Here is a 23,107-nt window from a genome sequence, read left to right on the forward strand (position 1 = left end):
CAATGCCCACAGTTGGGACTCTTATTTTGAAAGGAAGTTGATGTGGACTTTCGCGCTGACTGTACGCAACTCGGACTCGCATGAGATATTTTATTATTTGTAGATGTATACCTAGCTAGTTATTGACAGCGAAGAGCACATGTTCGGGGGTTCGTTTCATAGCTCGTAGTGTATTATAACATGTGGACACTGAACCCTTTAGAATCCGGAGGTAACTTTTGTTTTGCCCAGCTCTATTTAGCTACAGTAACGTTAGCTATCTTAGCCATAGCGGATGACCAACCCACCAGCTAAAAACATTAGCTAGCTACATTTCTCAGTGTACTTTGGAGTATCAGAATACGCGCTTAGAAGATGAGAATCAAACCTATTACAGTAACTATTACACGTTTTTGGATAGCTAGCCATCTAATTAGCTAGCTAGTATTATTGCTATGACACAATACATCCAACACCTGGCTAGCAAGCTAACGTGCACTACACTGTTGCAGTTGGTAATCTTCTATCTAACGCATAACATATGATGATTAAGTCCTTAATCATCCTCCAGTTGTTTTGAATAAGAACATTACTTTTCTTATGATTCAATCTCATGACATATCCTGTCCCAGGTGTCACCCACTACCTCCTGCCAGAGAAGGAGTATGTGGTGGGGCGTAAGAACTGTGAGGTCATCCTGCCCAATGACCAGTCCATCAGCCGGGCTCATGCTCACCTCACTGCTACAGATCAGGTGAGAGAGACGGGGGGATATTCTTTATTCGTAATAACTGTATTTTTACCCAGACACCCTACACACCCGCTTAACCAGAGCATTACCCTACAACTCCTAAATACTTCACTGAAAAATATATAGGCAGAATGTGAGCAGGCCTACATTCTGTCCCTAGTCCATCAAATGCTGTCATTTCTCCCTTGCAGTAGAAGGTGCTCTTGCGCTGTTCACCATCCTAACTAGCCAGCATGAATCTTGTCTTGTAGACAGAGCTGGGTTTTTTGCCTAATGTTGTGCATGTGTTACATACGGAGACACTTGTTTTTATGGGTTATCAAAATCCAAGTCTTGTATTGTTTGGTTAAGAGAGTTTTTCATAAAGTAGATGTAACCAACCGACTGTTATTGTGTTGTGTGCCAGGCCCTGACCCTGAAGGACAGTTCTAAGTATGGCACGTTTGTTAACGAGGAGCGTCTGTCAGGAGACTCCCCTCGCAGCCTGACGGCAGGGGACAGAGTGACATTTGGGGTCTTTCACAGCAAATTCAGGTGTGCACCCAAATTTATGCAATGATAAGAATTTTGATGGAAATGAATTAGAGATCTATATTTCGAAATGTCTCTCTCTCTCTCTCTCTCTCCAGTGTGCAGCAGGTAACTGTGGTGGTGTGCTCGTCCTGTGTTGATAATGAAGGGAAGGTCTCTCTGTCTCAGACCCTGCATCTTCTGGGTGGCCGGCTGACTAACACCTGGACACAGGACTGCACTCACCTGGTCATGCCCACTGTTAAAGTCACCATCAAGGTCAGCACATGACCACAAACTGTGTGTGTGTGTGTGTGTGTGTGTGTGTGTGTGTGTGTGTGTGTGTGTGTGTGTGTGTGTGTGTGTGTGTGTGTGTGTGTGTGTGTGTGTGTGTGTGTGTTCATCTGTACATACAGAACGTGCTCTCTCCCCATGCAGACTATCTGTGCGTTGCTGTGCTGTCGGCCCATAGTCAAGCAGGAGTTTTTCATTGAGCTCACCAAAGCCCTGCAACAGAAACAACCACCTCCAAAAGCTGAGAGGTACTAAGAGACACCACACACAAGGCTGCTGCTCACCTCCAAACCACACAATAATAGCTGCCACTCAGGCCTCGTTTTATAGACCTACAGTGCATTTCCACATTTTGTTATGTTACAGCCTTATTCTGAAATGGATGAAATTGTTTTTTTAAAATTGCCCAAATCTCACACTATCCCTTCAACGTTATTGAATGACTGTTTGTATGTGTTAATAGTTTCTTTCCAGAGATAGACGAGCCCAGTCTGAATAAGGATGAGGTGGACCTGACAGAGAGGCCAGAACGTAAAGAACTTTTCACTAGCAAGACCTTCCTCTTCCTCAATGCCAAACAGGTACTGGCCCGCCTCTCTAGCTCACACTGCAAACAGGTACTGGCCTGCCTCTCTCGCTCACACTGCAAACAAATCAACATTTCAAAGTCACATGCGCTGAATACAACAGGTGTATGTATGGTGGACCGTGAAATGCTTCCTTACAACCCCTTAACCAACAATGCAGTTCAAGAAATAGAGTTAAGAAAATATTTACTCAATAAACTAATGTGTGAGAGAAAATTATGGAGAAGAAAAAAGTAACAGTAAGTAAAATATAAAAAATTACATAACAATAACGAGGTGCCGAATCAATGTGCGTGGATACAGGTTAGTCGAGGTAATTTATAAAGTGACTATGCATAGATAATAAACAGCGAGTAGCAGCAGTGTGAAAACAAAGGGGTGGGGGTCAATGTATATAGTCCGGGTGGCCATTTGATGAATTGTTCAGCCGTCTTATGGCTTGGGAGTAGAAGCTGTTAACCTCTTAGTGATCCCTTCACTCGCCAATCCCTTTAGTGGGTTCGATTTGACAACATCCAGTGAAATTGCAGAGCGCCAAATTCAAACTACAGGAATATCAATATTCAACATTCAAGAAAATATAAGTGTAATACATCAAAATAAAGCTTCTCCTACAGATGCTGTTATTTGATCTAAACCATCAGGTCTATGCCGACCCCAGATAAGGAACTCATGCAAAGATTTAAAGCGCAATTATGTGTTTTATCTCCAGTATATTGCCATGATTGTCAGTTATGTAGCTGCTCTACTGAAATCTCAGTGCGTCCTTGCTGGGATGACTGCTTGAGAATATCAACACCAAACACATTGGTTCACCGTTCCACGGGAGCGAACAGCACACAGCATACCACAATGTTCTGAATAAAAGCCAAGTCTACCTCGCTCCCTATTCCCCTGAACCACTTAGGCGTAACAAACACAAGTCTAACATTTATCGGAAACTTTTAAACTACCTGTTCATTACCCTCCTGCTCTTCGGGGATGTGCAACTCAACCCTGGGCCTAACATCACCGAGCCAGCCTCAACCCTGGGCCTAACATCACCGAGCCAGCCTCAACCCTGGGCCTAACATCACCGAGCCAGCCTCAACCCTGGGCCTAACATCACTGAGCCAGCCTCAACCCTGGGCCTAACATCACCGAGCCAGCCTCAACCCTGGGCCTAACATCACCGAGCCAGCAATACTCACCGGAATGGAAAGCAGTGGATGGCCTTGTCCACTGATCATCGCCACTGTGGAAGTGGGTGAGTGCTATGGTCCCATGGTTTCTCTCGACTCACCCGGCTCCAAGATGGAATTTGACTCTTCAAACATATCCAAGTCGCTATATGTGATCCCGGACTTTGCTTCTGGTACGCAAGCTGTTTTAATCAGTTCCCCGCATCCAGTGCAGGTGGGACAGATAGTTAATTGCACTACCGAACTGCCCCGATTCAAAACAGCTTAAACCCAGCCGTCAGAAAACACATGAGAATTTTACTTTTTTCAATGTGTCAATCACTCTCGAGTCATCTGGTACCCACGAGCTAAGCCCAAGGGACTACTAGGGGAGTATTTGAACATACTATACTACTACTACTATATGCCATTTAGCAGACGCTTTTATCCAAAGCGACTTACAGTCATGTGTGCATACATTCTACGTATGGGTGGTCCCGGGAATCGAACCCACTACCCTGGCGTTACAAGCGCCATGCTCTACCAACTGAGCTACAGAAGGACCATTCCTAGTGTCATTCCAAAAAGTGATCAAATTCAACATCTTTTCAGACTCTAACCTTGACTTCCTCTGCCTTTCAGAGACATGGCTCCATAAAAACTCTCCATATGCTGCTTTGATTGTGCCTGGCTACAATGTTTTCAGGAGAGACAGGATTAAAGGAAGACGAGGGATAGTAAACATTCTAGATAATAAACTAGAATGTATTGGCCTGAACGTTACACTGTCTCCCCAACTGTCTTTTACCCTTATTGGAATGTATTGGCCACCTTCCACCAAAAGTGTGTTTTTGATCAGTTTAATAACATGCTTAGGGAATGTGATTTTGGGAAAGAGGTCATCTTGATGGGGGATTTTAATATTAATTATGAAGACATGTCTTGTAGGAAAACCCTCAAACGGATCACTAATACCTTTGACCTTACACAGCTAGTGAAAGGGCCAACCAGGGTGACTTGTTGTTCTAAAACACAGATTGATTTGGTGTCCAGTAATAAACCAGAGAGAGTGACTAAATCATTCAATATGGTTACTGGGCTATCTGATCATAATCTGACACTTATAGCCAGAAAGCTGTCTAAGAGCAGGTTTAACCTCTCTACTGTTAGAAAGCCGGATCAACTAAGAATACCTAAGAGTGAATTCAACTCTTTTGAAAACGCAATTAACATTTACATTTAAGTCATTTAGCAGACGCTCTTATCCAGAGCGACTTACATTAAGGGAATTAACTGGAATGATCTCTTGTCCTATACAGATGTGGAAGCTGATAGTCAGGTTTTTCTATCCACAATCCAGACTACAATAAATGGTTTCCTAAAGAAAATCAACCTGTCCAAAAGAGCACTCTTCCTTGGCTAAATGGAGAAATCTGGAAATTGATGAAAGAACGAGATAATGCTCTTAAACAGCCCTAAAGTCCAAATTAGAGCGTGACAGGGTTGGTTTACCATGTTGAGAAATAAGGTGATGAAATAAATCAGACAGGCCCAGGCAAAACTTTTTATTAACATAACTGGTGAAGCAAAGGGAAATTGTACATTTATCTGGGAGAATTGAAAAAAGTTAACAGACCATAGTAACACTGCAAAAAGACTAGGAATCATGGTGGATAACAATCTAACACAGGATGCAGTCAAAATAGCAATAGCAGTATACTAATGGGCCTGTAGTTACATCAGCAGGGTCGCCTGATTTAAAGATGGCCGCTATTATGGCCGACTTCCATAGCCTTGAAAACACCCCGAGACCAATAGATGTGTTGGTGACCTTGGTAATGGGACCAATGAGTCACTCTTTGTAGTTTTTAAGAAAGGTAGAGTCTAGCCCAAGCACATCTTTGGCTTTAGAGTTATTTAGTGAGCTAATCACCTTATTCACCTCTGACTCAGAAACCTCCCTTATGATGAAGACAGGTTGAGTGTCATTTACTAGCACTGAGCCCAAGAAACCAATGGAGGGGTTCTGTGTCAGTACCCTGACAGAGTCAATAAAGTAGGAATTGAAGGCCTGTGGTGTCAAAGGTTGCTGAAAAGTGTGTAGCAGAGCAACTGATTGCCCACCTCTACAAAAGCCCCTTCACATTACACTCCATGCAGTTTGGCTTCAGAGCAAAACACTCCACAGAAACGGCCAACTGTTTTCTTCTGGAAAATGTGAAGTCCAAGATGTGTGGTCCTTCTGTAGCTCAGTTGGTAGAGCATGGCGCTTGTAACGCCAGGGTAGTGGGTTCGCTTCCCGGGACCACCCATACGTAGAATGTATGCACACATGACTGTAAGTCGCTTTGGATAAAAGCGTCTGCTAAATGGCATATATTATATTATTATTATGGTCAAAGGGGGCGTTGTTGGGGCTGTGTTTCTGGATCTAAGGAAGGCTTTTGATACTGTTTGTTAACCATGAGGTTCTCATCACAAAATTGTCCAAGTTCAACTTTTCCCCCGATGCCTTGAGATGGCTGAAATTGTACCTTGAAGGCAGTACTCAGTGTGTCAGTGTGGCATCATTCCAACCTCTCTTTAAAAAAACCGGGAAAAGGGTCATTCAAATAACCAAATTCAACCTAGCTCATTTCCCATTTATACAACATTGTTTGACTACAGAGGGAGCAAAACTGTACTTCAAATCTATGATACTCCCCCACTTAACATACTGCTTGACTAGTTGGGCCCAAGCTTGCTGTACAACATTAAAACCTATTCAGTCTGTCTACAATCAGGCTCTCAAAGTGCTTGATAGGAAGCCATCATCACTGTTACATCCTCAGAAAGCATGAGCTCCTGAGTTGGGAAAATCTTGTGCAATATACCGACGCATGTCTTGTGTTCAAGATCCTAAACGGCCTGGCTCCCCCTCCACTCAGTACTTTTGTTAAACAGAAAACCCAAACATATGGCAGCAGATCCACAAGGTCTGAGAGGTGACTGTATAGTTCCCTTAAGGGAAAGCACCTTTAGTCAGTCTGCTTTCTCTGTGAGAGCTTCTCTTGTTTGGAATACACTGCCATCAGACACACAACTGCACCAACTGATCACACTTCCAAAAAAAAACATGAAAACATGGCTAAAGGTCAATCAGATTTGTGAACATGGTCCCTAGCTGTGTGTTGCCGCTTTCCATGTTGTCTGTTGTCTGTAGCTTGTGAGGTGTGGAAACACTGTTGTTTTTATGGATTTTGTCTTGTTGCATTTTGTTCTATGTTGCTCTGTCTGTATGTTATGTCTTGCTTGTCCTATGTTGCTCTGTCTGTATGTTATGTCTTGCTTGTCCTATGTTGCTCTGTCTGTATGTTATGTCTTGCTTGTCCTATGTTGCTCTGTCTGTATGTTATGTCTTGCTTGTCCTATGTTGCTCTGCGTGTGCTCACTGCTCAATGATTGTCAATAGACAATTGTTTTGAATAACCTACCCAGGGACTGCGGTTGAAAATTAGCCGGCTGGCTAAAACTGGCACTTTTACTGAAACGTTGATTAATGTGCACTGTCCCTGTAAAAATAAAATAAACTCAAACTCAAGCCTCTCTCTCTCTCACTCCAAACAGGTACTGGCCTGCCTCTCTCACTCCAAACAGGTACTGGCCTGCCTCTCTCACTCTAAACAGGTACTGGCCTGCCTCTCTCACTCCAAACAGGTACTGGCCTGCCTCTCTCACTCCAAACAGGTACTGGCCTGCCTCTCTCACTCCAAACAGGTACTGGCCTGCCTCTCTCACTCCAAACAGGTACTGGCCTGCCTCTCTCACTCCAAACAGGTACTGGCCTGCCTCTCTCACTCCAAACAGGTACTGGCCTGCCTCTCTCACTCCAAACAGGTACTGGCCTGCCTCTCTCACTCCAAACAGGTACTGGCCTGCCTCTCTCACTCCAAACAGGTACTGGCCTGCCTCTCTCTCTCCAAACAGGTACTGGCCTGGCTCTCTCGCTCCAAACAGGTACTGGCCTGCCTCTCTCTCTCTCCAAACAGGTACTGGCCTGCCTCTCTCTCTCTCCAAACAGGTACTGGCCTGCCTCTCTCTCTCTCTCTCTCCAAACAGGTACTGACCTGCCTCTCTCTCTCTCTCTCTCTCCAAACAGGTACTGGCCTGCCTCTCTCTCTCTCTCTCTCTCTCTCTCCAAACAGGTACTGGCCGGCCTCTTTCTCTCTATGCATAGCCATTATACAATCCAACGTTACAGAACAGCGTTCACCTCACATGGCTCCCCAATGTGAGAGTCTGAATAAATAATTTAAGGGCTTCCATTAGTCTTTATGACCTGTTTATTGCCGCCTCTTCTCATCAGCTAGGAGATCAGGTAATGATGTTAGGTGGTTGGTTATTTGTGGTCACTCAGTTATGTTTTCGGGGAAATGGTTGTTAAAATCTGTGATGTGTTTATTTTATCTCTCAATACAATCTCTGTCTCTCGCACTCTCTCCCTTTTTCTGGCTCGCTCTGTCGCTCTCCCCCTCCCGCTCTGTCGCTCTCCCCCTCCCGCTCTCTCTCTCCCTCCCGCTCAGTCGCTCTCCCTCCCGCTCAGTCGCTCTCCCTCCCGCTCTGTCGCTCTCCCTCCCGCTCTGTCGCTCCCCCTCCCGCTCTGTCGCTCTCCCCCTCCCGCTCTGTCGCTCTCCCCCTCCCGCTCTGTCGCTCTCCCCCTCCCGCTCTGTCGCTCTCCCCCTCCCGCTCTGTCGCTTTCCCCTCCCGCTCTGTCGCTCTCCCCCTCCCGCTCTGTCGCTCTCTCTCTCCCCCTCCTGCTCTGTCGCTCTCTCTCCCCCTCCTGCTCTGTCGCTCTCTCTCTCCCCCTCCTGCTCTGTCGCTCTCTCTCTCCCCCTCCTGCTCTGTCGCTCTCTCTCTCCCCCTCCCGCTCTGTCGCTTTCCCCTCCCGCTCTGTCGCTCTCCCTCTCCCGCTCTGTCGCTCTCCCTCTCTCCCTCCTGCTCTCCCTCTCCCGCTCTGTCGCTCTCCCTCTCCCCCTCCTGCTCTGTCGCTCTCCCTCTCCCCCTCCTGCTCTGTCGCTCTCCCTCTCCCCCTCCTGCTCTGTCGCTCTCTCTCTCCCCCTCCTGCTCTGTCGCTCTCTCTCTCCCCCTCCCGCTCTGTCGCTCTCTCTCTCCCCCTCCCGCTCTGTCCTCTCTCTCCCCCTCCCCCTCCCGCTCTCTCTCTCCCCCTCCCGCTCTGCCGCTCTCTCTCTCCCCCTCCCGCTCTGTCGCTCTCTCCCCCTCCCGCTCTGTCGCTCTCCCTCTCCCGTTCTGTCGCTCTCCCCCTCCCGTTCTGTCGCTCTCCCCCTCCCGTTCTGTCGCTCTCCCCCTACCGTTCTGTCGCTCCCTCCCTCTCCCCGTCCCGCTCCCCTTCCGCTCTGTCTCTCCCGCTCTCTCTTTCCTCCCGTTCTGTTGCTCTCCCCCTCCCATTCTGTCCCTCTCCTGTTCTGTCGCTCTCTCTCTCCCCCTCCTGCTCTGTCGCTCTTCCCCTCCCGCTCTGTGGCTCTCCCTCTCCCCCTCCCGCTCTGTCGCTCTCCCCCTCCCGCTCTGTCGCTCTCCCCCTCCCGCTCTGTCACTCTCCCTCTCCTGTTCTGTCGCTCTCCCGTTCTGTCGCTCTCCCCCTACCGTTCTGTCGCTCCCTCCCTCTCCCCGTCCCGCTCCCCCTTCCGCTCTGTCTCTCCCGCTCTCTCTTTCCTCCCGTTCTGTCGCTCTCCCCCTCCCATTCTGTCCCTCTCCTGTTCTGTCGCCCTCCCCTCCCGTTCTGTCGCTCTCCTCCTACCGTTCTGTCGCTCTCCCCCTACCGTTCTGTCGCTCTACCCCTACCGTTCTGTCGCTCTACCCCTACCGTTCTGACGCTCTCCCCCTACCGTTCTGTCGCTCGCTCTGTCTCTTTCTCTTTGTGTCTCTGTATCTCGCTCTCTGTCTGTGAATCCAGGTGAAAGCTATGATCCCTTATTAATGTCACCTGTTAATTCCACTTCAATCAGTGTAGATGAAGGGGAGGAGATTAAAGAAGGATTTTTAAGCCTTGAGATAATTGAGACATGGATTTTGTATGTGTGCCATTCAGAATGCGCTTGAGCAAGACAAAAGATAAGTGCCTTTGAATGGGGTCAGGTGCACCGGTGCCAGGTGCACCGGTTTTTAGTGTGAAGAACTGCAGCGCTGCTAGGTTTTTCATGCTCAACAGTTTCCTGTGTATCAAGAATGGTCCACAACCCAAAGGACATCTAGCCAACTTGACACAACTGTGGGAAGCATTGGAGTCAACATGGGCCAGCATCCCTGTAGAACGCTTTCGACACCTTGTAGAATCCATGCCCTGGCGAATTGAGGCTGTTTTGAGGGCAAAAGGGGGGTGCAACTCAATAGTAGGAAGGTGTTCCTAATGTATGGTATACTTGGTGTATATTATAATAAAATAATGAAGAATAATATAAAATAGTAGTAAATAATACAAATAAATAATAGAAATAACATTAATAAAATGGTAGGTCAATAGTAGAAATAAAAAAATATAATGAATATTAGGGGACAATAAAAGTTTAAATATGGGGGGAAAAAATATTTTTATTTAACCTTTATTTAACTGGGCAAGTCAGTTAAGAGCAAATTCTTATTTACAATTACGGCCAAACCCGGACGATGCTGGGACAATTGTGCGCAGCCCTATGGGACTCCCAATCAGGCCTGATGTGATACAGGTTGGATTCGAACCAGGGACTGTAGTGATGCCTCTTTCACTGAGATGCTGTGCCTTAGAATGCTGCGCCACTCAGGAGGCCAAAATGAACATGCTACTATTATTACTACTAAAATGAATGCCACCACCACTATTATTAACACTAATACTACAACTATACCTAATACTACCATTACCAATAGTAGCACTTCTACCTCTAATATCCCTACTACTACCATTACCACTAGTAGCACTTCTACCTCTAATATCCCTACTACTACCGTTACCACTAGTAGCACTTCTACCTTTTTCTCTACTACTACCATTACCACTAGTAGCACTTCTACCTCTAATATCCCTACTACTACCGTTACTACTAGTAGCATTTCTACCTCTAATATCCCTACTACTACCGTTACTACTAGTAGCATTTCTACCTCTAATATCCCTACTACTACCGTTACCACTAGTAGCACTTCTACCTCTAATATCTCTACTACTACTACCATTACCACTAGTAGCACTTCTACCTCTAATATCCCTACTACTACCGTTACCACTAGTAGCACTTCTACCTCTAATATCCCTACTACTACCGTTACCACTAGTAGCACTTCTACCTCTAATATCTCTACTACTACTACCATTACCACTAGTAGCACTTCTACCTCTAATATCCCTACTACTACCGTTACCACTAGTAGCACTTCTACCTCTAATATCTCTACTACTACTACCATTACCACTAGTAGCATTTCTACCTCTAATATCCCTACTACTACCATTACCACTAGTAGCACTTCTACCTCTAATATCTCTACTACTATTACATTTACATTTACATTTAAGTCATTTAGCAGACGCTCTTATCCAGAGCGACTTACAAATTACCACTAGTAGCACTTCTACCTTTAATATCCCTATTACTACCATTACCACTAGTAGCATTTCTACCTCTAATATCCCTACTACTACCATTACCACTAGTAGCACTTCTACCTCTAATATCTCTACTACTATTACATTTACATTTAAGTCATTTAGCAGACGCTCTTATCCAGAGCGACTTACAAATTACCACTAGTAGCACTTCTACCTTTAATATCCCTATTACTACCGTTACCACTAGTAGCACTTCTACCTTTAATATCTCTACTACTACCATTACCACTAGTAGCACTTCTACCTCTAATATCTCTACTACTACCATTACCACTAGTAGCACTTCTACCTTTAATATCTCTACTACTACCGTTACCACTAGTAGCACTTCTACCTTTAATATCTCTACTACTACCATTACCACTAGTAGCACTTCTACCTCTATCCCTACTACTACCATTACCACTAGTAGCACTTCTACCTCTAATGTCCCTACTACTACCATTACCACTAGTAGCACGTCTACCTCTAATATCTCTACTGCTTCCATTAGCACCAGTAGCACTTCTACCTCTAATATCCCTACTACTACCATTACCACTAGTAGCACTACTACCATTACCACAAGTAGCACTTCTACCTTTAATATCCCTATTACTACCATTACCACTAGTATCATTTCTACCTCTAATATCTCTACTGCTACCATTACCACCAGTAGCATTTCTACCTTTAATATCCCTACTACTACCGTTACCACTAGTAGCACTTCTACCTTTCTCTACTACTACCATTACCACTAGTAGCACTTCTACCTTTAATATCCTTATTACTACCGTTACCACTAGTAGCACTTCTACCTTTAATATCTCTACTACTACCATTACCACTAGTAGCACTTCTACCTTTTTCTCTACTACTACCATTACCACTAGTAGCACTTCTTCCTCTAATATCCCTCCTACTACCATTACCACGAGAAACAATTCTACCTTTAATATCCCTACTACTACCGTTACAACTAGTAGCACTTCTACCTTTCTCTACTACTACCCTTACTACTAGTAGCACTTCTACCTTTAATATCCCTACTACTACCGTTACAACTAGTAGCACTTCTACCTTTCTCTACTACTACCCTTACTACTAGTAGCACTTCTACCTTTAATATCTTTATTACTACCATTACCACTAGTAGCACTTCTTCCTCTAATATCCCTCCTACTACCATTACCACTAGTAGCACTTCTACCTCTAATATCCCTACTACTACCACCATTACTACTAGTAGCACTTCTACCTCTAATATCCCTACTACTACCATTACCACTAGTAGCACTTCTACCTCTAATATCCCTACTACTACCATTACCACTAGTAGCACTTCTACCTCTAATATCCCTACTACTACCATTACCACTAGTAGCACTTCTTCCTCTAATATCCCTCCTACTACCATTACCACTAGTAGCACTTCTACCTCTAATATCCCTACTACTACCACCATTACTACTAGTAGCACTTCTACCTCTAATATCCCTACTACTACCATTACCACTAGTAGCACTTCTACCTCTAATATCCCTACTACTACCATTACCACGAGAAACAATTCTACCTCTAATATCTCTAATACCATTACCACTAGTAGCACTTCTACCTTTAATATCCCTACTACTACCGTTACAACTAGTAGCACTTCTACCTTTCTCTACTACTACCCTTACTACTAGTAGCACTTCTACCTTTAATATCTTTATTACTACCATTACCACTAGTAGCACTTCTTCCTCTAATATCCCTCCTACTACCATTACCACTAGTAGCACTTCTACCTCTAATATCCCTACTACTACCATTACCACTAGTAGCACTTCTACCTCTAATATCCCTACTACCACCATTACCACTAGTAGCACTTCTTCCTCTAATATCCCTCCTACTACCATTACCACTAGTAACCTAATATCTCTAATACCATTACCACTAGTAGCACTTCTTCCTCTAATATCCCTAACCCTATTACTACCATTACCACTAGTATACCCTATCTCTAATACCATTACCACTAGTAGCACTTCTACCTTTAATATCCCTACTACTACCATTACCACCACTAGTAGCACTTCTACCTTTAATAACCCTATTACTACCATTACCACTAGTAGCACTACTATCCCATACTACCATTACCACTAGTAGCACTTCTATCCCCTTTACCATTACCATTAGTAGCACTACCTCTATACCTACTACTACCATTACCACTAGTAGCACTTCTACCTTTATCCCTACTACTACCATTACCACTAGTAGCACTTCTACCTTTATCCCTACTACTACCATTACCACTAGTAGCACTTCTACCTTTATCCCTACTACTACCATTACCACTAGTAGCACTTCTACCTTTATCCCTACTACTACCATTACCACTAGTAGCACTTCTACCTTTATCCCTACTACTACCATTACCACTAGTAGCACCTCTACCTTTATCCCTACTACTACCATTACCACTAGTAGCACTTCTACCTTTATTCCTACTACTACCATTACCACTAGTAGCACTTCTACCCTTATTCCTACTACTACCATTACCACTAGTAGCACTTCTACCTTTATCCTTACTACTACCATTACCACTAGTAGCACTTCTACCCTTATTCCTACTACTACCATTACCACTAGTAGCACTTCTACCTTTATCCTTACTACTACCATTACCACTAGTAGCACTTCTACCTCTATCTCTCCCGACTACCTACTATAACTAACTTATACCTGTCATCATCACAACTACCATCATCATTACTTCTACCACCACCACTGTCCCTGCCATCATTAAACTACTATCATTCCCGTCACCCCTACTACCCGTACCGCTACTATTTTGGAATAATAATCATAATAATAAATCGCTCTCACTCACTTCTCTCCAGCAAAAGCGTCTGAGTTTGGCAGTGAGTTGTGGAGGTGGGAGGAGCCAGCTCTTGGAGGAGGGGTCTGTCCCTGTGTCACTCCTGGAATCACCATTGAGCTGTGTGATCGGCATGGCAACGGGAAACTCCCAAGCACTACTGCCCCACTCCACTAAGAAGTGGGCAGACTCTGTGGGGAGGATTCTACAGAGGTACACACATTGCAGTATCATAAAGACAGAGTGCAGTTTGGTGGTGTTACACTTCTTCTTTGCAGCTCTGAAATGAGACTAACTGGTTGTGTCAGCACAGTCTATATTTACCATCTCTCACGCTTTCCAGGAAAGGTCTTCGATTCATCACAGAGTCTGAGATCGGATTGGCTGCCATCTATGTCAGCTGTGACAAGTACTGCAATCCTTCCAATCGAATGGCTGACTCAGGTGGGTGGGGCACTCATACAGTGAATCATAGTCTGTTTATTTTAAGTTCCTGATTTTTATAATGAAATTGACTTATATAGTGGAGTCAACACTTGTATCGTTGTTAATGTGTTTCTTCTCTGGTCAGAATCCATGAGAAAGAAACCCACCATCCCTGGCGCCACGCTATCCCAGAATGTACCAGTGGACGAGACTTTAATGCCAGCGGTGTCTCAGAACATCACAGCCTATGCTGTAAACACAGAGCCGTCACAGGGCATCAGTGGGTAAGACATACACACACACACACAACCTGACTCACAGTTCTGTTTGAGTGCATCAGGCTGATCTGTGTTTTCTTATCCCCGAGTAGGGTGGACGTGGCTGGGGTGAGCGCAGTTGAAGAGACCCCTAAGAGGGACCAGAGCCGGACCACCTCTCATCTTAACCGATCCAAACCCTCAGGCCGAGAGCTGTCAGGGACCTGCACAGTGGCAGAGACAATGATGTCATCATTCAGTGCCTCAGACAGCACTGGTGGTGGCGGCTCGGACAGAAAAAAGGGAGAGCTACAACATCCAGGTAGAATAGTTTCTAATGACAGAGTGAGTGGGTGTCAGAGTTACAGTAGGAAAGTTCTGGCGTGGGCCATATAAACTGAAAACACGGGTCTGCTAAATGACATTGTATTATCATGATATTAGGTGGAGGGAAAGGTGATGCTATCACCAGATTCCTGGCCACAGCCCCTCGGACCAATGGAAGAGTGCAGACGATGTCCCCACAGAAGCGCTCCTCCCAGAAACAACAGGTCTCCCAGAAATGTTCCCCCCAGAAACAGTCTGCCCTCACTAATTTCTTCCAGCCGGTCGGCAAGAAAAGGCAAGTGCAGCTCTCTGGAGATATCCATACAATTCCACACAGTGGCTTATCAATCATGAGTTAATGGTGATATTATATATATACAGACTCCAATGTTTTCTCTCTCTCTCAGACCTCGGGAAGGCAAGGAGTCCCCTACTGTCCAATCAGAGGCCAAGTTCTCCAGAAGGGAAGAAGAGAAGGAGAAGATGAAGAGGACAGTACCACAGCACTCAGAGACCTCCAACTCCACACACACCCCCACAGGCAGGTCCCAGGGCCAACACAGCTCAGGTGCACATCTGTTTCCAGGTCAGACTGAGGCTCTGTCAGAGGGGTTCTCCAACCCTGCCCAGCAGGGGCTCCAATCCAGGAAGAGGAAGGAGATGGAGGAGGAGACTAAAGGGAGTGGGGCTTCAGAGATAGAGATGGACGAACTGGAGTCCATCATGTCTGAGGACATGGACGAATTGGATGAGCCCATGTCAGCCAGTCAAGGCCAGCGGTTAAAGTTGAGGGAACAGAGTTCAACCAATCAAGGCCAGAGGTCTCAACTGATAGACAAGAGCTCAACCAATAGAAAATCGCTCCTAGAGACAGTGGATCTTACCTCTGCCAATAAGAAACAGCGGGTTTATTCAGTGGAACCAATCGCAGCCAATCATAGGTCAGGCTTGGATTCAGAAGAGCGATCGTCAGCCAGCAGACAACAGCGAGCGGAGCCTGTAGCTGAGGTCAAAGACGAAGAGGTGTCATTCATTGAAGTGAGGAGCTGTCATTGTGTGCTTGTTATCATGTGTTTATATCAAGGCTGGGATCAATTCATATTAAAGCCTCTCAATTCGGGAAGGGATTTTAATTTAAAATCTAAAAATTGATAGCTTCTACTTCTGTTTCATTGAAAATATCTGCCATTTTTAAAATCACTGAATTGTGATTTCAGTTTACTTCCTGAATTGACTGCATTCCTCAGCCCTGGTTTCTATGACGTGACTATTATTATGAACTATCCTCCATCTTCTGTCTCCCCCCAAGTCAAAACCAGTTAATGGTGTGACCCCTGGTCATCTGGAAGAGCCAGAGACTGATGTCAAACAGGAAGCCTCAGTAAGTCCTGTCTGTATCTGTCTGGAGTAGGGGCCAGTGGGGAAGAGTTAGGTCTGGAGTAGGGGCCAGTGGGGAAGAGTTAGGTCTGGAGTAGGGGCCAGTGGGGAAGAGTTAGGTCTGGAGTAGGGGCCAGTGGGGAAGAGTTAGGTCTGGAGTAGGGGCCAGTGGGGAAGAGTTAGGTCTGGAGTAGGGGCCAGTGGGGAAGAGTTAGGTCTGGAGTAGGGGCCAGTGGGGAAGAGTTAGGTCTGGAGTAGGGGCCAGTGGGGAAGAGTTAGGTCTGGAGTAGGGGCCAGTGGGGAAGAGTTAGGTCTGGAGTAGGGGCCAGTGGGGAAGAGTTAGGTCTGTCAGTAACTGGTCTGTGTGTTGTGATATAGGGTTTAGGGGGTGAGAATCTCCCCAGCAGACTTATAGTGGTGGAGTTCAAATCCCTCACCGTGGCAACACCGGCAAGACCTAAACCACGCCCCATGGAGACGCACGGCAATGTCATCAGGAAGGACTTTAAACGCTTCTGCAAGGTAGACCCGAGAATGTACCTCACCACAAGACAGGGTCATGGGACTCTGTTAGGTTAGTGTGTGTGTGTGTGTGTGTGTGTGTGTGTGTGTGTAGTAATATGTGTGTGTTTCAGGTCCCAGTTCCCGGTGCCCAGGGTTTGCCCAACATCATCGGCGGGTCAGACCTGTTGGCCCACAACCGAGGCAAGAACTCTGAGCTGGAGGAGTGGCTGAGAGACGCAGCAGAGGTACACAGTCCTACTTCAGCTGCTGTTTACTACAATACTTACTGTCTGTTTAGCAACCCCTGAGACACACAAACACTCCTAGAAGAGAAGTACATGGTATTTACCATGAAATGGTAGTAACAGGGGATCGGGGGTTGAGGCTGGGTAGAGAGGAGATGGAGGGGGTTGAGGCTGGGTAGAGAGGAGATGGAGGGGGCTGAGGCTGGGTAGAGAGGAGATGGAGGGGGCTGAGGCTGGGTAGAGAGGAGATGGAGGGGGTTGAGGCTGGGTAGAGAGGAGATGGAGGGGGTTGAGGCTGGGTAGAGAGGAGATGGAGGGGGTTGAGGCTGGGTAGAGAGGAGATGGAGGGGGTTGACGCTGGGTAGAGGGGAGGTTGAGGCTGGGTAGAGGGGAGGTTGAGGCTGGGTAGAGGGGAGGTTGAGGCTGGGTAGAGAGGAGATGGAGGGGGTTGAGGCTGGGTAGAGAGTAGATGGAGGGGGTTGAGGCTGGGTAGAGAGGAGATGGAGGGGGTTGAGGCTGGGTAGAGGGGAGGTTGAGGGGGCTGAGGCTGGGTAGAGAGGAGATGGAGGGGGCTGAGGCTGGGTAGAGAGGAGATGGAGGGGGCTGAGGCTGGGTAGAGAGGAGATGGAGGGGGCTGAGGCTGGGTAGAGAGGAGATGGAGGGGGCTGAGGCTGGGTAGAGAGGAGATGGAGGGGGTTGAGGCTGGGTAGAGAGGAGATGGAGGGGGTTGAGGCTGGGTAGAGGGGAGGTTGAGGCTGGGTAGAGAGGAGATGGAGGGGGCTGAGGCTGGGTAGAGAGGAGATGGAGGGGGTTGAGGCTGGGTAGAGAGGAGATGGAGGGGGTTGAGGCTGGGTAGAGAGGAGATGGAGGGGGTTTAGGCTGGGTAGAGAGGAGATGGAGGGGGTTTAGGCTGGGTAGAGGGGAGGTTGAGGCTGGGTAGAGAGGAGATGGAGGGGGCTGAGGCTGGGTAGAGAGGAGATGGAGGGGGCTGAGGCTGGGTAGAGAGGAGATGGAGGGGGCTGAGGCTGGGTAGAGAGGAGATGGAGGGGGTTGAGGCTGGGTAGAGGGGAGGTTGAGGCTGGGTAGAGAGGAGATGGAGGGGGCTGAGGCTGGGTAGAGAGGAGATGGAGGGGGCTGAGGCTGGGTAGAGAGGAGATGGAGGGGGCTGAGGCTGGGGAGAGAGGAGATGGAGGTTTGTGGGTCTGTGAGTCAAAGCCCTGTGTCTGTGTGTTTCAGGATGAGCGTCAGAACAAGAAAGAGGAGACTTTGGGAGATGACCTTTTCAGGTACGAGGACAAGGCTTGTCAGGCTGCAAACACCAAACCAATTTGGGTCACATTATTTCAGGTGGAGAGCACCACAGTCTACAGTACAATGTAAACCAAGCTGTAGCCCGGGCTATTGATTGGAAGATGTTTGGAGCCAGGCTGGGAATGAATGGATGAATGTGGAGTGATGTTGATTATGTTGAACCCTCCAGCCCCCAAGGTAGAAAAAGTCAGCCACTCCGTCTGCAGTCTGCAGTGGAGCAGAAGGGTTGGAGCACCCAGCTTACACAAACATCACATTCCCAGGGGGCATTGCTCCGTGTTCAAGGACGTCACTACCAGACACAAGACAACAGTGCCCTACAGGCTGACGCACACACAGCTGCCTGCCCACACGATGACTGGCTGTCTGCTGAGCTCTTCACTACTCCAAACTCATTCATCTATTCATTCCCTTAACCCCCATTCAGAAACACAAGACAACATTGACTGCCCAGCAACATAGCCTTGGTTGTAGCTGTAGTCCAACCAACATGGCTGATCTCAGGTTTTGATCCCAGCTAAACTATGATTCACATTAGATAGAGCTGTATTAGCTGGTCCCCTGCATATGTACAATACACATCAACACCATTTTTAGAATCGCCTGTCAAATAGTCATCTGAAAAAGACCGTTTAGACCAAGTCCCACAGAACAGAGAGAAACATTCCTGATGTGAGTGGGTGGATCTTCGTTTGGGACGGGTTGGGCTTGTTGTCACTGACCAATCAGTGCCCAGTGATTCCTGCGTCACACCTGGTTGTCTGGGTGCTGGTGATGTAAGCACACGCTAGGGCTGCTGCATTTTGCCTGGCTAAGCAGAAAGGGTGTGTGCGTGCCTGCCTGGAGCGAGACTGTGCTGTTTGATCATTGAGTCATGATGCCCACTCAGTCATGCATGGCCAGAGGACAGCGCCGGCTACTAAGAAAACAAGCCACGGTTTTATGTTTTTGGTTCTGGCCCGAACCCGTCTCCCAGACTTAGTATATTGGGAGGATGTTTGGTTTGAGTTCTTCAAACAACGTCAGAGGTTTACAGAGCTGGCTTAATTTGGGCTATTTTTAATATTTGTCCAAAATGCATCCAGGATTGATCTAGCAGGAATGTTAAAAGCCTGAGTGTTTAAGTGGGATATCTGGATGGCCACTGCCCTGACTTAACGTGTGTGTGTGTGTGTGTGTGTGTGTGTGTGTAGGTACAACCCCAAACCCATCAAGAAAAGATGAGAGCACCTGGTTGTAACATGAGAAGCCCTGCAGACTAATGTTCATCTTAAGACACAGGAAGGGATGCCAACACCCCATGGAATGTTTTGGCTTCTAGAATTCTGTTTGATAGAACTGCCATCTCCGCTCCACTAATAATGTTCAGGAATGGATCTTTGAGGTAACTCTTGATCATTGTACTCAAAATGACCAGAGGGGCCTGTCAATGACAAAATGTTTAAACTGTTTTTGTCGGTGATAGATGTGGGCAGAAATGTCTCTTTCTATGTACTGTACACTAATTATATACCTTGATTTAGTCACTGATGGTGAGCAATGTAAACAAATAAATAGGTGTTCCGTTTTACGTTTCAAGATTTTAATTTGTTCATAATAAAAAATACAGTATACAAAACATATTAAAAAGTAATTTGAGTTGTACAAGAGAGGAGTCCAACTCTACCAATCACAAAGCAGCGTGTCTGTCTGTTGTGAACAGGAGAAGACCGTGGGTTATGTGTTGTAAGACAGAAGTAGAAAACCCTGGTTAGACCCCAGGGGTTGGGGAACCTGCTGTTTCCTTTTCTTATTAATCAACCCCTAGTTAACCCTTCTCATCAAGGCACCTACTGTGTAGATTGGACATGTAGGTGTAATTAGCCATAAGCTGATGGTCTATCTGGGGGCAAGGTTGAGTGACTACCACCACCTTACAATTACACCTATCCACTGATTCATCTGTTCAGGTCTGGATGTAGTGCTTAAGGGCTGGTTAGTTTGGAATACAGCATATTGACCAGGAACTGTCCATACATCTTCAGTTTGCTGATCTTGTCAACAATCTATATTTTAACCCAATTCTACAAAAAAAAAAAAAAGAATCTGCAAACAGCTTCAGTCTTGAGGATGACTGCATGTGGAAATAAACTGCATATGAATACACACATTCTGAAGGCCACTGACTGGTTCAATAAATGAATGAAACTCTACCCTCAGTCCTCACAGCTTTACATACAGTAACAGGTATTTGGCACAAACACATGAGGCATATGATGGCTGTGTGAAAGTGACATGGTATGACAAATGTCACAGAGAATAGTATACGGTCCTGGAATCAGAGCCAAAGGCATATTTACTCCATAATGGCAACCAGAAAATGTGCATTTAACAGTCATTAGGACTTCAATAGGCGATAGTCAACTCCTGATAAATGCAATGGACTAGCAGTTTTGTATTCAGACTGATGGACGTCAATAAATGCACCTACAGTTTGCGTTTATCCAATGTACACTTATCAGGAGTCGTCGACTAGTAGTATTTTATAGACCCCTTTCTGTGTTGGTTAACATTGCTGCAAATTGGTGGCAGCAAAAACGCCTATATTTAGATGTTACTTATGAGTGCATTTCACACTACTTTTGGATTATAATTGGATTTTAAGACTCGTATGAATGTCCTGCTTAATATAATGTTTGTGTTCTCCCAAATCAACTGCATTATACTTAAAAAACACTTCAACTTCAACCAGTAAAATGGCTATTTGGCTAGCTTTTGCTTCAGCCTATGTCAATGAGAGTTAGCATTCTAGCTAACAACTGCTGCATCTAAAATAGTTATTTTTCAAAGATCACAACCAGATACTGCTTGGGGTCTGAATTTTGGCACTGATGAGAAACTCAGAATTGAGATGATGGCAGAAACACTATAGCAGCTATGGGCCTATCTCTACAAAGTTCCATTTCCTTGAGGCTTTAAAGGGGAGTTGTAGTGGTTCACAGTCCATTGCATGGTGAAAGGCCATCAGAGAAATAGTAGGACAATTGTTTAAAGTAGATGAGAAATCAGAAAATGCACTTGCTTGAAAGACAAGGTGAACAAATAACAAAAATTCAAGACATTACAAAATGTCACAAATATGACTCTCAAAAACATTGTCACACTGCAGATTGGATTTCTGGATAGAGGACATTAAACCCTGTGACAGCTTCCCAGCAGAAACCAGAACAGTGGAGCTGTAACAGGTGGTGGGCTGAACCTGGTCATGAACTGTAACTAGCCTGCCTCCACTTCCATTGTTTTCAGTTCTCTCAGAAGTGGTAAGAAAGCTTCATAGTTCAAATAGGCATGTCCACTGCAAACAATAAAATATTAAAAAACATACTGTTTGGCTTTGCCCTTTTAACTCAGAACTCCATTGGTTATAGTAGCTATTTTTACTAAGATGAACCCCCTCCTTCCTCTCCTCCCTTTCTCCACCTCTTTCCTCTCCTTTCTCCCTTCACTTAAATAAAGATACCTCTTCCTCCTCTCTCCCTTCCAACTCATTCACCACCTCGTGCCTCTCTATCCACACTTCACCTAGATAAACTCCCCTCCTACTCCTCCCACTTCTGCGATCAGCTTGCCTTTCTTCTTCAGTCTCTTGAGCAGGCAGGAGGCAATGCCTAGAGCACCGCCCTTTAGGAAGCGAACAAAGTTGTCCCCCACCAGCGGGCCCATGGCGAACAGTCCTGGGTCCTTGGTGCACTCGAAGGTGTAGGGGTGCACATCCACAGGGTTCTGCTTGCAGGAGATGGGTTTGGTGGGGTCCAGTCCCAGGTACTGGCCCTGGCCCTTGAGGAAGAACAGGTTGGGATGGGTGCCGATCAAAACCAGGGCCATGGAGATCTTAAAGGCCTTGAGGGAGTTGCTCCCCTGCAGGACACACTTCATGTCTGGCTGGAAGGACTCCACACAGTGCTCTGGGAAGCTGGTGTAGTCAGGGAACAGAACGGGACCACCACTGGCGGCCATGTTATTTGTGGTGGGTTGGGGCTTGGAGCACATCTTGGAGCAGACTGAGGCGGCCATGCTGGGAAGGCCATTGGTGGTGGAGGTGGCAGCCATGTTTGGTGTTGCGTGGGTCTGGGAGTGCATCATGTGGTAGACCTTGTGGTATTCTGGGTAGAGGGTCTTGGGTAGCTGTTTAAAGATGAGGCCTGGGTCGTCTACGTGTTTGCGGAAGGCATGCAGCACGGAAATGTTGTTGTTACAAGCGCACAAAACCGCATCCGCCGCGCTTAACCCCGCCCCCACAATCAGCACCGGATCAGAGTTTGGCCCAAGCTTCTTCCGGCTCACAGCCAATCCCAGGGCAGAGATGCTGTGGAACACGAAGGGAAGCTCCTCCCCCTCCACACCCAGCTGAACTGGCGAATCAGACGTGCCCGTGGCCAGAACTACATTCTCTGAAAACAGGCAGAAAGGAACGTGGGTGTCGCCCTGCACCCGCTGGTACCCCCTCACCTCCCACAGGCCCCCACCTCCCCCTTCGTCTACACCTTCACCCTGCCTCCCCTCGTACACCCCCTTTCCCTCCTCCCCCAACCCTCCATGGCCATTCTCTAGACCCTTCCCCTCAGGTCCACGGAAAAGTTTCTGCACAGAGGTCACGTAGGTGTTGTCAACAAAGTTCTGCTTCAGGCCCATCAGCTTGACGTAGTTACGGTAGTAAGACGAGATCTCCTCTGGAGTGGCCCGGTCGTTGGTCACGCCCCTGGGGGGGGGGGGCACTCATTGTCAAACAAAAGATCCTTTAGTAAACTCTGTTAAAGTATTAAGAAGATTTAAGCTGTCTCATTGTTTTGAATCTATTTGACTTTATTGCAGCCTCTCTCTATCTATCTCTCTCCCTCCTT

General features: G+C 46.5%; 2 protein-coding genes across 2 annotated transcripts in view; one reads left to right on the top strand and one right to left on the bottom strand.

Annotated features, from left to right (window-relative positions):
• Positions 1 to 19,794, top strand: LOC118377107 (nibrin-like). Its single transcript, XM_052502621.1, has 17 exons — positions 1 to 211; positions 612 to 733; positions 1,137 to 1,264; positions 1,360 to 1,519; positions 1,679 to 1,782; positions 1,998 to 2,115; positions 13,803 to 13,993; positions 14,124 to 14,224; positions 14,352 to 14,490; positions 14,577 to 14,785; positions 14,908 to 15,085; positions 15,198 to 15,828; positions 16,100 to 16,171; positions 16,546 to 16,689; positions 16,803 to 16,916; positions 18,153 to 18,202; positions 19,421 to 19,794. Exons 1-17 carry the CDS (start codon positions 181 to 183, stop codon positions 19,449 to 19,451), a joined length of 2,523 nt encoding a protein of 840 aa, XP_052358581.1. The 5' UTR covers positions 1 to 180; the 3' UTR covers positions 19,452 to 19,794.
• The window catches only part of LOC118373848 (oxidative stress-induced growth inhibitor 2), a 13,035-nt gene continuing 9,720 nt past the window's right edge, over positions 19,793 to 23,107 (bottom strand). The window contains exon 6 of the mRNA XM_052502623.1: positions 19,793 to 22,965. Within this exon, the coding sequence (XP_052358583.1) occupies positions 21,789 to 22,965 (1,177 nt within the window). The 3' untranslated portion in view covers positions 19,793 to 21,788. The remainder of the gene's footprint in view (positions 22,966 to 23,107) is intronic.

The sequence above is a fragment of the Oncorhynchus keta genome, unplaced genomic scaffold (assembly GCF_023373465.1).
Source record: "Oncorhynchus keta strain PuntledgeMale-10-30-2019 unplaced genomic scaffold, Oket_V2 Un_contig_1599_pilon_pilon, whole genome shotgun sequence".
Classification (NCBI taxonomy): Eukaryota; Metazoa; Chordata; class Actinopteri; order Salmoniformes; family Salmonidae; genus Oncorhynchus; species Oncorhynchus keta.